At 34.3% G+C, this 15461-nt stretch overlaps 1 protein-coding gene across 3 annotated transcripts in view; it reads right to left on the minus strand.

Moving 5' to 3' along the window:
- Positions 1 to 15461, minus strand: part of COP1 (COP1 E3 ubiquitin ligase) — a 237442-nt gene that overhangs the window by 94484 nt on the left and 127497 nt on the right. For all 3 annotated transcript variants that reach the window (XM_027868647.1, XM_027868646.1, XM_027868645.1), the window contains one exon: positions 6941 to 7057. In XM_027868647.1, coding sequence (XP_027724448.1) covers positions 6941 to 7057 — 117 coding nt within the window. The remainder of the gene's footprint in view (positions 1 to 6940; positions 7058 to 15461) is intronic.

Here is a 15461-nt window from a genome sequence, read left to right on the forward strand (position 1 = left end):
GTTAGAAGATTTTCCTTTTAACAGGATAAAATCTGGGGAGGCCAAGTCAATATAATAAAAATGACAATCCTACCTAAGTTAATTTACTTATTCAATGCCATACTGTAAATCAAACTACCAAAGAATTATTTCATAGAGCTAGAAAAAAGAGTTACAAAATTCATACGGAAAAATGAAATGAGGGGCAGCTAGGTGGCGCAGTGGATACAGCACTGGCCCTGAAGTCAGGAGGACCTGAGTTCAAATTTGGCCTCACACCAAACACTTGACACATACTAGCTATGTGACCTTGGGCAAGTCACTTAATCCCAATTGCCTTACCAAAAAAAAAAAAAAAGAAAGAAAAATGAAATGTCAAAAAGATAAAGGGAATCCAGGAGAAAAAAAAAAGGTTAAGGAAGGTGACCTAGCAGTTTGAGATTCCAAACTATATTGTTGTTCAGTGATTTCAATTATGTCTGACTGTTCACGAACCCATCTGGGGTTTTCTTCGCAAAGATACTGGAGTTCTTTGCCATTTCCTTCTCCAACTCATTTTAAAGATGAGGAAACTGAGACAAATAGGGTTAAGTGATTTGCCTGGAGTCACACAGCTATAAAGTGTCTAAGGCCACATGTGAACTCAAGAAGATGAATCTTCCTGACTTCAGGCCCAGGACTCTATCCACTATGCCACCAATTTTCAAACTATATTACAAGGAGTGATCCTCAAAACAATCTGGTAATGGTTAACAAACAGAGTGGTGAATCAGTAGACTAGATTAGGTACACAATACATGTTAGTAAATGACCACAGTACACTAGTGTTTGATAAACCCAAAGATCTAAGATTTGGGAGTAATAATTCAATATTTGATAAAAATTACTAGGAAAACTAGAAAGCACTTTGGCAGAAACTAGGCATAGAATATCTCACACCATATACCAAGATAAGGTCAAAATGGATAAATGATTTAGACATAAAGGGTGATATCATAAAAAAATTAAGGGAGCATGGAAAAATATACCTGTCATACAGAATGATAAGGGAAGAATTTATGACCAAACAAAATAAAGAGAGGATTAAAGGATATAAAATAGATAATTTTGATTACATGAAATTAAAATATTTTTGCACAATCAAAACTATTACAGCAAAATTAGAAGGAAAACAGGAAAATGGTAGAAAAATTTACAGCAAATTTCTCTGATAAAGGCCTCATTTCTCAAATGCATATAGTGAACTGGGCCAAATTTATAAAAATAAAAGCCATTTCCCAGTTGATAAAGGGTCAAAGGATAAGAGCAGGCAGATTTCAGAAGAAAAAAATCAGTTATCAGGAGTCATATAAAAAATGCTCTAAATCATTACTGACTAGAGAACTACAAATTAAAACAACTCTGAGGTACCATACCTATCATTATATAGGGTAACAGAAAAGAAAAATGATAAATACTGGAGAAGATGTGGGAAAATAGAGATACTAACACACTGTTCATGGAATTGTGAACTAATCTAACCATTCTGGAGAACAATTTAGAACTATGCTCAAAGGGCTACAAAACTGTGCACTCATTTTGATCCAGTAATACCCTAATAGGTCTACGTCCCAAAGAGATTAAAAAAGAGAGGGAAAGAGTTATTTGTACAAAAATATTTATAACAGCTCTTTTTGTGGGGGCAAAGAATGGAAATTAAGGGGATGCCCATCAACTGAGGAATGGTTAAACAAGTTGTGGTATATAATTATGATGAAATACTCTTATGCCATGAGAAATGATGAGCAGGATGCCTATAAAACTCTGAGAAGACTTACAAGAACTCTTGCAAAGTGAAATGAATAGAACCAGGAGAACACGGTACACAGTTACATCAATATTGTAAGGATGCTCAACTGTGAAGACTCAGCTACTCTGATCAAGGTCTCAAGACAATTCCAAAGGACCCATGATGAAGAAATGCTATCCGCCTAAAGGAACAGAACTGATGAACTCTGAATGTAGATTGTACAATAATTTCTTACTTTATTTTTATTATTTTATTTTGTTTATGTTTCCCTTTGTATTGTGGCTAATAAGGAAATGCTTTGCATGATTGCACATGTATAATCAATATCAAATTACTTACCTTCTCAAGGAAGAGTAGAAGGGTGAGAGAATATTTAAAATTCAAAATTTTGAAAAATGATTGCTAAAAAACTTTTACATGGGGGCAGAGCCAAGATGGCAGACTAAAAGCAGTGATCTGCTTGAGCTCTCTCCCAAAGCCCTCCAAATATCTATAAAAAATAGCTCTAAACAAATTCTAAAGCAACAGAACCACAAAAAGACAAAGTGAAACAAACTTCCAGCCCAAAACAACCTGGATGGTTGATCAAAAAGGTATATCACACTGGGCTGGGAGAGGAACACAGTTTGACATGGGCGCTCAGGCCGCAGTGAACCTACAGCAGACCTCAGAGGACTGAACTGCAGGTAGCTGTGGCGGTTTCCAGACTTCTCAACCCATGAACGCCAAAGACAACTTAGAAGGTCAGTGGGAAAAGTTTGTTTCTGTGGTGAGAGAGAGAGAGAGAGTGAGGAGTGCAGGGTCCCAGCCCCATTCCCCGAGTGTGGCCCCGGTGTGGCGGCTGCCACCTGAGCTTCCGGCCCACAGACTGAGGGGGAATCAAGTGGCTGATCAGAGGGGGACTGCAGGAACCTCTCTGCTGGTGCAGGATTCTCTTGCTTTGCCGGTGCTTGGATTTGGGTCACAGTTCTGGGTGGCCAACCTGGGGCGAGGAGGAGTGCTGGAAATAGACCCTTACCTTAACAAAGAGTTTATAACTCAAGTAATTGGCCAGTATCATGAGCAAGCAGCTCAAAAAGAGTCAGACTATATTATCTTTCTTTGGCGACAAAGAAGATCAAAACATACAACCAGAAGAAGACAAGGAAGCCAAAGCTCCTACATCCAAAGCCTCCAGGAAAAATATGAAGTGGTCCCAGGCTATGGAAGAGCTCAAAAAGGATTTTGAGAAGCAAGTAAGAGAAGTAGAGGAAAAATGGAGAGTGATGCTAAAGGAGATCCAAAAAAAACTGAAGAAAATAACACCTTAAAAAATAGCCTAACCCAAATGGCAAAAGACGTCCAAAAAGCCAATGAGGAGAAAAATGCCCCAAAAAGCAAAATTGGCCAAATGGAAAAGGAAGTCCAAAAGATTACTGAAGAAAATACTTCCTTAAAAATTGGAATGGAGCAATTGGAAGCTAGTGACAATTTGAAAAATCAAGGCACTGTAATACTAATCCAAAAGAATGAAAAAATAGAAGAGAATGTGAAATATCTCATTGGAAAAAGAACTGACCTGAAAAATAGATCCAGGAAAGTGAACTTAAAAATTATTGGACTATCTGAAAGCCATGATCAAAAAAAGAGCCTAGACATCATCTTTCACGAAATTATCAAGGAAAACTGCCCTGATATTTTAGAACTAGAGGGCAAAATAAAAATTGAAAGAATCCACCGATCACCTCCCAAAAGAGATCCCCAAAGGAAAACTCCTAGGAATATTGTAGCCAAATTCCAGAATTCCTAGGTCAAGGAGAAAATACTGCAGGCAGCCAAAAAGAAACAATTCAATAATTGTGGAAACATAATCAGGATAACACAAGATTTAGTAGCTTCTACATTAAGGGACCGCAAGGCATGGAATATAATATTCCAGAGGGCAAAGAAGATAGGATCACACCCAAGAATCACCTACTCAGCAAAACTGAGTATAATCTTTCCAGGTAAAAAATGGTCATTCAATGAAACAGGGGACTTTCAAGCATTCCTGAGGAAAAGACCAGAGCTAAATATAAAATCTGACCTTCAAATATAAGACTCAAGTGGAACATAGAAGAGGTAAACAGGAAAGAGAAATCATAAGAGACTTATTAAGGTTGAACTGTTTACATTCCTGCATGGAAAGATGATATTTGTAACTCATGAGTCTTTTGTCAGTATTAGGGTACTGGGAGGGAAAAAAATTATATGTATGAATAGATAGATAGATAGATAGATAGATAGATAGATAGATAGATAGATAGATAGATAGATAGAGGGCACAGGGTGAGTTGAAGATGAAGGGGTGATATCTGGAAAATAAAATTAAGGGGTGAGAGAGGATTATACTGGGAGAAGGAGAAAGGGAGAAGTAGAATGGGGTAAATTATCTCACATGAAACACACAAGAAAAGGCTTTCACAGTGGAGGAGAAATGGGGGAAGGTGAGAGGGAATGACTGAATCTCATTCTCATAGGATTTGGTTTAAGTAGGGAATAACACACACAATGGGGTATGGAAATCTATCTTACCCTACAGGAAAATAAGGGGGGCAGGGGACAAGAGAGCAGAGGTTGATAGAGGGGAGGGCAGATTGGGGGAGGGGATAATCAGAAGCAAACACTTCTGAGGAGGGATAGGGTCAAAAGAGAGAATAGAATAAATGGGGAGGAGGATAGGATGAAGGGAAATATACTTAGTTTTTTACAACATGACTACTATGGAAGTGTTTTACATGACCACATCTATAACCTGTATCGAGATGCTTGCCTTTTCAATGAGGGTGGGTGGGGAGGGAGGAAGGGAGAACCCAAAGTTATAAAAACACATGTTAAATAAAATAAAAATTTTAAAAAAAAATTTTACATGTAATTGGGAAATGTTTAATGAAAGAAATAACTTTTTTTTTAAAAGATGAAACCTGTCCCTCTGAAAGTTCCACATTTGGTTACAACTTTCTCCTTTTGGGTCAAATGAAACAAACAGAATTTCTTTTTCATATAACAATCATTTAAATGTAAAGATGACAATCATGTCATACCAAATTCTCTTGGATACGATAAGTATTCTAAATGTACTCCAATTATTTTTATAGTATATGATTTCAAACCTAATCCCTAGGGTTTGTGTTCTAAGTGCCTATCTGGACACCCAAATGTAGTCTAATCAGTAAAAAGAGCACAAGACGCTGCCTCCTTTGTTTTGGAAAGCACATTTCACTAAATGCTACCTAACGCTGGCCTAGTCTTTTACTGAAAAAAACTAGACATTTCATCATGGCTTTCAGGTACTCCAACATTTCTTAAATTATCTTTCCTATTTTCCAGATCAGCTGTTTTATCAATGAGATATTTCATGTTTTCTTCTATTTTTTTCATTCTTTTGATTTTGTTTTATTGTTTCTTGATGTCTCATAGAGTTATTAACTTCCACTTGCCCAACTCTAATTTTTATGGTATTATTTTCTTTAGTGAACTTTTGTATCTCCTTTTCCACTTGGCCAATTCTATTTTTTAAGGAGTCCTTTTCTTCAGTGAATTTTTGTATATCCTTCTGCTTTTTAAGGCATTCTTATCTTCACTGGATTTTTGTGCCTCTTTTACCACTTAGCATAGTCTTTGTCTACTCTGCTTCTCCTAGTCTCACTTTTTTTTTGGGCAGGGTAACTGAATTAGCAAAAGACACAAACTCTGTAGGTACAATTTACCTAGCCATTTGAAAACACTTTTGATCGTTTTTTCACTATTCTTGTGCAAAAAAAAATATGAAGCTAGTGATCACATACACACACACAGACACATACATACAAATGCAAGCGACAGATAAAACAATAGATGATAGAGTCTGAATACAAAAGGATCTTGACAGGACAGAGCATTGGGACAAATGTAGTAAGAATAAAATCAAGACAATTAATATGTAAAGTCTTATACTTTGTTACAACCACCAACAACAACATCAGAACTATAAGATGAGGGATACATAGCTAGATAACAGTACTTCTAGAAACAATCTGGAAGTGTGGAAACTAAAAACTTTACTAAGATCTTGGGCTACATTCAGAAAGACTGCTTTCAGGAACAGGGGAGGCAAATTTCACTATACACTGCACTCATCAAACCTTATGCTGAGTACTACATTGGGGTATGGACACCAAAATTGAAAAAAGGCATTGATAAGCCAGACGGTGTTCAAAGAAAAGTAATGAGAGTAATGAAGAGGCATTTATCCAAATCATATAAGGATCACTGAAGGAAATGGGTATGTTTAACATGAAGAAGAGAAGATTCAAAGGCAAATGAGACCAATCTTCAGGTTGAATGAAGATATTACTTCATCTGAACCAGATCCCTGATGATATGTGACAATCACTATGTTCTAACCCTTGATTTAATCTTTCATATTCAATACAGTGGCTATTCCTAATTTTCTCTTATCTTCACAAGTCCCTATACAACCCCCTTGTTCCTTTTAGCAGAGGACCTGGCCTGCTCTTTTACTGAAAAAAACTAGACATTTTATTCTGTGCTCTTTCTTTTCCACTACTCCATTTCCAAGTTTGAAATCTTGTTCTGCCACTTACCACCTTGACTAACTCAGTTACTTGAAGAAGGTACTTTCTCTAAGCTTCAATTTTGTCATCAAGAAAATGCTGAGGTTAGAATAGATCTTTGAGGTTTTTTACATCCCTAGATCTTCTACTGAAGATCATAAATTCTACAATCTAATGATACAAATTCAAATATTCTTAATTTCTTTATAAGTCACTTATTTGACTGGTATTAGCCAAGGAGACACAAAATAAGTAATATGTATATGCTTATGAATACAGTGGCAGTATTTTCAAGAGAAAATAAATAAATTTAACTAAAATAACATTTAAGTATTCTAAACATAATTATTACACATTTGTTACATAAATTTTAATATAACTAAGTATTAAATAACAGTGGTTAGACAGCTTGATTCACATTTAACTATGTAAAAAAAAAGGCATAAGGTATATCTAGCATAGCATCTATCAGTATTTTTAATAGGATTCAGAAGTAATGAGGCACATTTTTTTGTTTCTCCTACTACTTACCAGTCCTCATACCACACAACCCACTGCAAACAGTACAAAAATTACAGAGATATCTAAGACTACTCACCCGCACAGCCAAAAGCCAAATGGTACCTAGAAGAAGGGCTGAATTTGACACAACACACATTTGCCTTGGCTTCAATACTCGCCACTGAATTGTCCAGGTTGGTAGACCACAGTTTCACTAAGGGCAGGGAGAATACAAAAGGGAGAACAAAAAAGTTAGATTAATACATTTAGAAATGCTTTTACAACCTGGAAAATCTGATTATTGCTACGAACAGATCCTTGTGGGAACTAAAAGCAGTTTATAATTACAGGACCAGATGTGTTTAAATTGAATTAATGCACAAAAAAAAAAGCATGTTTGAACAAAAGAACACTTTATTTTTATTGTCAGAATCAGAAGAGATAAACAATCAGTGGATATTAAAAGACAGCATCTGTTATCTCACTATAGATGAGAACGAACTGAAGAAGATGCTAGGAACATTTCTTACTATATCACTCAATTTAGAATCCCATAGATTATAGACTTTATTACAGAAAGGTGGACGAGTAATTTCAATATACTTAAAGCTAGGTGGCTGAAATTTATTTTTCCAAGATAAAAAAATCTAATGTATTCTTTGCAGGTGTGAATCCTGAGATTTTAAGGCCCAGAACAGTCACAAATATTAGAGCAGAAAATGACAAGTCAATCCAGGCTGAACTGACATGGCAAGGGCAAAGAGTGGTGAAAATGGGAGAGGCGAGGTGTGAGAAGAGTAAAGTATTGAATTAAATTAAGTCTGGCAAGATAGTCAGTGCTTATATCAGAAAAACTTCTTCCCCTTTCTTTGATAGTTATAGTTCATATTCTTAGTCACCAAGAAGGATATTCTGAAGAGTTTATCTTGCCTGCTTTTATTGGTCATGTCCACACTACACAGTTATTTCCTCTGCTAAACCTTTATAATGTTAAAGTAAAAAAGAAAACTACTAGCCTGAGTAAAGTAATATTAGCAAGAGGAACTTAGAAGTAATATTTCCTGATGAATTATTTTGGGAACTATACTGTATAACTTACTCCTTTTATTATAACAGTATGAGGTAAAAAATAGATAACAAAAAAAATTATGCTGTATGCATTCAGAAATAAATAGGACACATTAGTAAGGAATTTGCACAATAAAATTTTAAAAGCATAAATGTCCTCTAACAGATATCAATTATTAATTTTTTTCTAAGTAAATCTCCTCCTAAAAAACAATGATATAAAAATCACTAGATTTGGAGTGAGAAAATCTGGGTTTGAATTTTGGCTTTTTTACTCCCATGTGACTTTGGTCAAACTTTTTAAGATTTTTGGATTTCAGTATCCTTATTTTAAAAAAAGCAGAAGGGGATGGCATTCTAGATGATTCCTGAGATCTCTTACAACTTTAAACACCATGGTTATTCTAATAAAAAGAAAATTCAGTTATAAATATATAAATAGTAAAAAGAACTTCCCTTTTAAGTTCTAGTTATGTGTGACACCTTAAAGTTAGGTATCAGTGACTAACACAATGTAAATTTTTTTAAAGGAAAACTAATCCTCAAATACTGATAGAAATTGACATTATACTATTATATTAATAATTAATTATTAATGGTGATCCTCTTTTCTGTAAATGCCCAACTCCTGTTAAGGTCAGGCAGTCTCTGAAGGGCATGGCTGATTGATGAAGTTGCTTCTAGCTCTCAAGGAACATGCTAGTCAGTTTTGGGTAGAACCCAATTTCTATTTAAGGTATAAATGGTGATATTAGAAGGACAGATTTGGGGGTATGAAAAGCAAAGACTGAGAGAGGTTAAAGTGAATGCTGATGAGACACTTAGACAGAAATTATCTGTAAGGTGGTTGGTTAATGGGAATGGTATTCATGGTGAGATCAAAGCTACAGATATAGAGTACTGTAGATTATAGAAAGGAATGAACTACCTGAGAAACCCAGAATCCTGAACTTGCTGTATTCTACTGTTTATTCTACATGAAATGTCAACACACTGTATAGTAAAATGAGCATTTAACTGAGATGTAGATGATTTGGGTTTTAGTTCTGGACTGTTACTGACTCACTATTTGGCCTTGGACAAGTACTTTCAATTCTTTAAGCCTCATAGTACATAAAAGAGATTCAAAGTAGTCAATAAGCAACTGCTATGTGTCAGGCACAATGCTACGTTCTAGGGACACAAAAGGAAAAGTAGTCCCTTCCCTCAAGAAGCTTACAGTCTAATGAGGTAAACAACATAAATAACTAAGTCCATCACAAAACATGTAAAGGGTTAATTTGAAGTAATTTCAAATGGAAGACACTAGCATTAAGGGGGGATAAGTGAGGTTTTCTCATCTGTAAAATGAGAAGTTTCCAGTATATGATGGCTGCAGTTTCTTCTATGATCACAATGTTAAATAAATTTTTCAAAAAGTAAACCTAACAAAATAATAGCTGTGTAAAAATGGTAGGTCTTTTAAAAAAATTAGTTTAACTTTTAAGTACAAGATGATCATTTAAAAACAATGTGTTTCAAAACTAAATTCTCAAGTTTGAAAAAATCTGGCAGACAACAAAGAAACTACCTGAGGTTAAAGAGTAACATGGGAGAAACAAAATGAATAATATCAAATTAGCTAAAGAAATATGTTCAGGAGACATAGGAACAGAGATAGGTAAAGATACGCTATGTTACAGTGAATTATGGGGGGAAGTCTGTAAGGAATTTAGAGAAGGATGATGATGATGATGATGATAACAGCAATAACTCACATTTATATAGCGCTTACTATGTGACAGGCCCCATTCTCAGAGCTTTACAATTATTATTTTATTAGATCTTACAATAACCCTGAGGGGGACAGGAATGAGGGATCAGGTGGTAGGAGGTATGGATTGGGATTTGAATGATAATCCACAAGAGTTCATTGGCACTGGAATCTGCAGGGTATTATCAGGTGTGAGAATGTTCATTAGTAAGTGGAGGGCACCATTCCTCTAACCTCAAAGAAAAGGCACAGCAGGAGATGAGATGCCAGCTGTTCTCATCCACTAGGCTATTAAGTAGCTAAGGTAAGTTAAATTAATTAATGAGAACATATTTACATGTGGTATTCATAAAATTACATGAAACTTCAACCACACTGACATCTAAGAAATCTTATTTATTATAAAAGTTGATTGTTTTATGTTGTTTCAAACATCAATTTATTTGAATATATTGATACTGTTAAGGAAACTTCTTTCAGGACCTTACTACCTAGTAAGCAATTAATGTTTGCAGTCATAGAGAAATATTTCTGCTTAACACCCTACACATACTCTTTTTTTTGGGGAGGGGGTTGGGCAATGGGGTTAAGTGACTTGCCCAGGGTCACACAGCTAGCAAGTGTTATGTGTCTGAAGCCAGATTTTAACTCAGGTCCTCTTGAATCCAGGGCTGGTACTCTATCCACTTATCATACTATCCATTAAGCACTCCTTTCTTAAGAAAAAATTGGGTGATAATTTAATGGCAACACTCTGTCTGGCACTCTAGTGGACAATGCCAAAAGAACTAACACTCATCAAATCTTGGGTATATCAGAACCATTAGCCAAATTTTTTTAGCTTATAAATTTCTGTTCTTTTTAATCAGGCACAGGCTGTTAGCTTCTTAACATGCAAATACATGCATATAATACCTAAAAGATAATGCACAGCATGAATGGAGAACTAGATGATGAAAAGGTTGATTGTTTATATAGAGACTTACAACACTTAATAAGTCATGAACTTAATAAGGATTAAAAAGTAAAACAAAATTTATTAAAAGCAATTTAAAATATCCCTGTAATATGAAATTTTCACAAAGGCAGCATTTTGTAAGGAAAATTACCAATTCCCCAATGAATGTCAAACACATTTAAGTAACATTAAATGACTTTCATTTGAAATGAGTTTTAAAAACATTTGAGAGGACAGCAGAGATTGTAGAGTTGAAATACTTCATGAAAATTTAATTTGTCATTTCAGAGCAATCATTAATAGCTTTGACTGCTAAGCTACTTGTGCATATGGGAAGGTTTTTTTCTTAGTGGTTATAGAAATAGTTTTAACTCTCACAGCTACTTAAACAGCTAACTTTTAACTTACAACTATGTAAAGATTCCTCTCTGCTCCTGAAGGTGGAGTAATACGAAATGAAAGTGCATTGGCATTAAGGGACTGCCATTTCTTAGCAAGCAATATTGCTGGATTTATTCTGTTCATATGAACCAATGTCTAATCAAATTTACTTAAGATCTAAGATTTATAATTAAGTCACCTAACAAATAAAGAAATATGACATTGCTGACTTCTAAAACTATAGGGACAGTCAAATAAATATAAATTGGGTATGTTTTTATTAACTTGAAAATATCATCTTGTCTCTCAAATACTACTGCTCATAATATGAGGCTTTATAGTAAGTGGAAACAAAGATTCTATAAATTAGGAATGGTTTTAAAGGTTAAAAGTCACTGTCCAAATTACTTTGGTAAACCATTACCTTTACTTAATACTGATCAAAATAAAATGGACAACTGGTTGGAAGAGAGACATACTTTGAAAGAGCAGAAAGATAAATGGAATGGGAGGTAAAAAACCTCAGTTTGTTAGTATATTTACCCCTTACTAGTCACATAATCTAGATGTCACTTCCACCTTTCTGGACCACAGTCTCCCCATCTGTAAAAATATTATTTAAAACACATGTGACTTTATACACGTAACTTAATTTAGCTTGATTTCAATTTTAATTATATGATCTATGCAGTCCTTTTCCACTGAAAGCTCTATGGATCAAATGAGATAATTTATATATAATAAAGTGCCAGATAAATCATGTGATTTTTTGTTGTTATAATTACTATTTAACATATTATCAGTCTTGAGCTGAGATAGAAACAGTCTTGGTACACATTGCTATGCTAGTATTGATAGTTAATGTTGTGCAGACCTGTGCACAGGTGAGTAAATTACATGGTTTTTTTATTTTAATAATTAAATAAAAGTAGTGGTACATATATTCATCCTCCATAAGCTCCCTAAAGACATCTTTGGGACCACTGTACCAGTAGGCAGAATGATGGAAATGTATTTTGCCTGCAATAACTCTGTATTTTGAAAGCTTTTCATTCCATGAAACTCAAAGATTAGAAGGATTTGGCATGGCAACATCTATTTAAAATGCTCTTAAGTATTTATGGATTAATGTTATGCCTAAGTGGTTATAAGAAACATTTTTCCCAGTGATAATGGCATAGTTCAAAGACATTTTTGCTTACTGAATTTTCAAGGATACTTTCAGGTCAATATTTTCGGCTCAGGTATATTTCAAATGTTAGTTATTAAAGATGGCAAGCTCCTGATATATAATTATAGCCACCAAGTGTCATTAAGCTAAGTATTCAGTAGGTGCTAATTTTTTCCAAGTTACAATGATGTGTTGTTGAGTTTACGTTTCTTTGCAAAATCTGATTCAGTAAGTCCTGGCACCTCAATAATAAACCTGTAATTTCTGGTGGTAGTAACCTGATCCTCGATTATCCCCAGACTCCTCATTCTCTATAAAAAAAAATCCACATGAATCAATAATAATAATAGCTAACATTTATATACTGCTTTAAGGTTTGCAAAGTACTTTACAAGTATCTCATTTTATACTCACAACAGGGTAGAAGAGTTAGGGATAGCGTTAGGGTTTAAAGGTGGTGCACTTCTATTTTACTTGAATAACTTAGGCAAATAGAGGCTAAATGACTTGCTCAGGATCACACAGTTAGTGAGACACCTGAACTCGGGTCTTCCTGCCTCAAAGCCCAGTGCCATCGTGGCTGTCTCTAGCTGACTTAACCATTTGTTTGATCTTTCTTTGTTAATATATTGTTAGTTGAATGCATGAATGCCACCTACAAGCTTTCTGACTGCTCCTGGATTGTGGCTACTATCAGGCCCTATCAAGAGCACTCATGACTACTTTTGACAAACCCAACGGGGTATCATCAGTCATTGCTATTGCTGAATCAAGTGAAGTCTGCTTCTTCTAAAAGAGTTTCTGTAACATTTCACATGTATCATTGTGCTCTGAGAACAACTCTTTATTTTCTTTCTCCATTTTGAAGAAGTGTTAATATGTCCATAGAGGCCTTAGGGTAATAAGACCTGAATTTTCTTAATATTATTAAGTGTTTTTGTTAGAATACTTTCCAAATCTGTTATTATTTGGATAACTCAATTCAAAACGTATGTTAATATGTCAAGACTGATACAGTATAAGTGTTAATTGCTTTAAACATGTTCTTGTCATTGAGCTTTGACTTCAGGATTCCCCTCAGTTCAATTTATTAGGAATTCAAGATTCCTGCAAGGTCTTTGTTGCATCATAGCAGTCTCAGGGCACATAAATGCATGACCGTATTGCCAACCTGACATTACCCTAAATTACTAATGTCTGTAGTTTCCTGCTTACTGTAAAGATAAGGTGGGCTTTGGGGATATATTATTTGAGGGTATAATTATTAATGGATTAGTATTATCATTATTTACTCTCTGAGTTCTGGGGGTATCATTCAATGTAGATGACTATTTGTCATATATATTGTACAATAGAATTCATATTCTGATATGAGTTTGGGCTACATGGCTGTTCAGGTAGATAATCGTTTGAGTAGATAATGCTGAAATGCATATATGTGTGTATACACATGTGTGCATATATATGTTTATGTACATACATATCTACATATAGACATATATGCATATATGTGGGAAGAGAGGGAAAGGAAGAGAGAATGAAAATTTTATTATTTATAAAGCTTGTTATTTAAATATTCTATTTCCTCTTCTGTTAATCTGGGTTAATTTATAGTTTTGCAAATATTAAATCATTCCATTTATATCATCAGTTTTATTGGCATAAAGTTGGGCAAATTAGCTCCTAACAATTGTTTTTCACTCATCTTCTATGGTTGGGCATTCATTTACCTTTTTCATTTTTAATACTAGCAATCTGGTCTACTTCATTCTTTATTTAATCAAATTAGCCAATGATTCATCTATTTTGTTGATTTTTTTTCATAAAACTAGCTCCTATTTTTATTTATGAGATTAATGTTTTGGGGTTTTTTTCTGTTACTTTTAATTCTATTAATCTCTCCCTTAATTTTCAGGATTTCTATTTTGATGTTTAATGAGGGGTTTTAAATTTGCTGCTTTTTGAGATTTTTCAGTTGTATTCTCAATTCCTTGATCTGCTCTTTCTCCCTTCTACTGAAGTAAGCATGTAGAGATATAAATGTCTCCCTACATACTGCTCTGACAGTATCCCATAAATTTTGGTATATTGTCTCATTGGTGTCATTATATTTAATTAAATTGTTCATTGACCCACTCAATTTTTAGGATTTAGTTATTTAATTTCCAATTAATCTTTAATCTATGCTTCCAATGACCTTTATTATTTATTGCATTATGGTCAGGAAAAAGATACATTTAATATTTCTGCTCTTCTTTGTGAAATTTTTAATCTCTACTACAAGGTCAATTTTTGTTATTGTGCCATGCACATCTGAGACATAGATATACTCTTTTCTATTCCCATTCAATATTCTCTACTAGTTTACAGTATTTAGTCTTTCTTAAATTCTAAAATACATCTCCTTAACTTCTTATTTAATGAATTAACATAAATTTGAAAGGTGTAAATTAAAGTCTCTGACTAGTATAGTTTTGCTCTCTATTTTGTCCTTAATTCATTTAACTTTTCCTTCAAGAATATGATTTCTATATCATTTGGTACATATATGTTCGTTACTGTCAACACTTCTTTGTCTATGGTATCTTTCAGCAAAATGTAATTTTCCTGCTTATCTCTTTTAATTAGGTCTGTTTTTGCTTTTGGTTTGTCTGAGATCATGATTGCTAACTTGGTCTTTTTTACTTCAGCTGAAGTAAAATAGATTCTGTTCCTCATTTTAACTTAAATATTGCTCCTTAAATATTTATTGTGCTCTCATTTTAATTTTGTATCATTGTGCGTCAAGTGTATTTCTTATAAACAATATATTGTTGGATTCTGGTTTCTAATCCACTCTTCTAGCCTCTTCCAATTTATCAGTGAGTTCATCCCATTCATTTTCACATTTATGATTGCTAACTGTGTATTTCTCTCCATCTTATTCTCTTATACTTATCCTTCTCTTTCTACCCTGTCTCCTCCTCAAGTATTTGTTTTGCTTCTGATCAGTGGCTCCCTAGACCTACCCTCCCTCAAATCACCATGACAACCCCCTTTTACATAGCCCATTTTCCTCCCTACTCCCAACTGGGTAACATGGAATTTCCATACATAACCATGCATGTTTGTAAATTCTTCTCTTCTTGAAGTACAGATGAGAGTAAAGTTGAAGGACTGCCCACTTCCCCCTCCAATATTTTTCCTATTATATAAACTCTTCCTTGTGTTCTTTATTTATGTGAAACAATCTCCTCTATTCTCTCCTCCACCATCCCCCAGTGCATCTCTCTTTCTCACTCTTTCTA

The sequence above is a fragment of the Vombatus ursinus genome, unplaced genomic scaffold, assembly GCF_900497805.2.
Source record: "Vombatus ursinus unplaced genomic scaffold, bare-nosed wombat genome assembly UNPS02014789.1, whole genome shotgun sequence".
NCBI lineage: Eukaryota > Metazoa > Chordata > Mammalia > Diprotodontia > Vombatidae > Vombatus > Vombatus ursinus.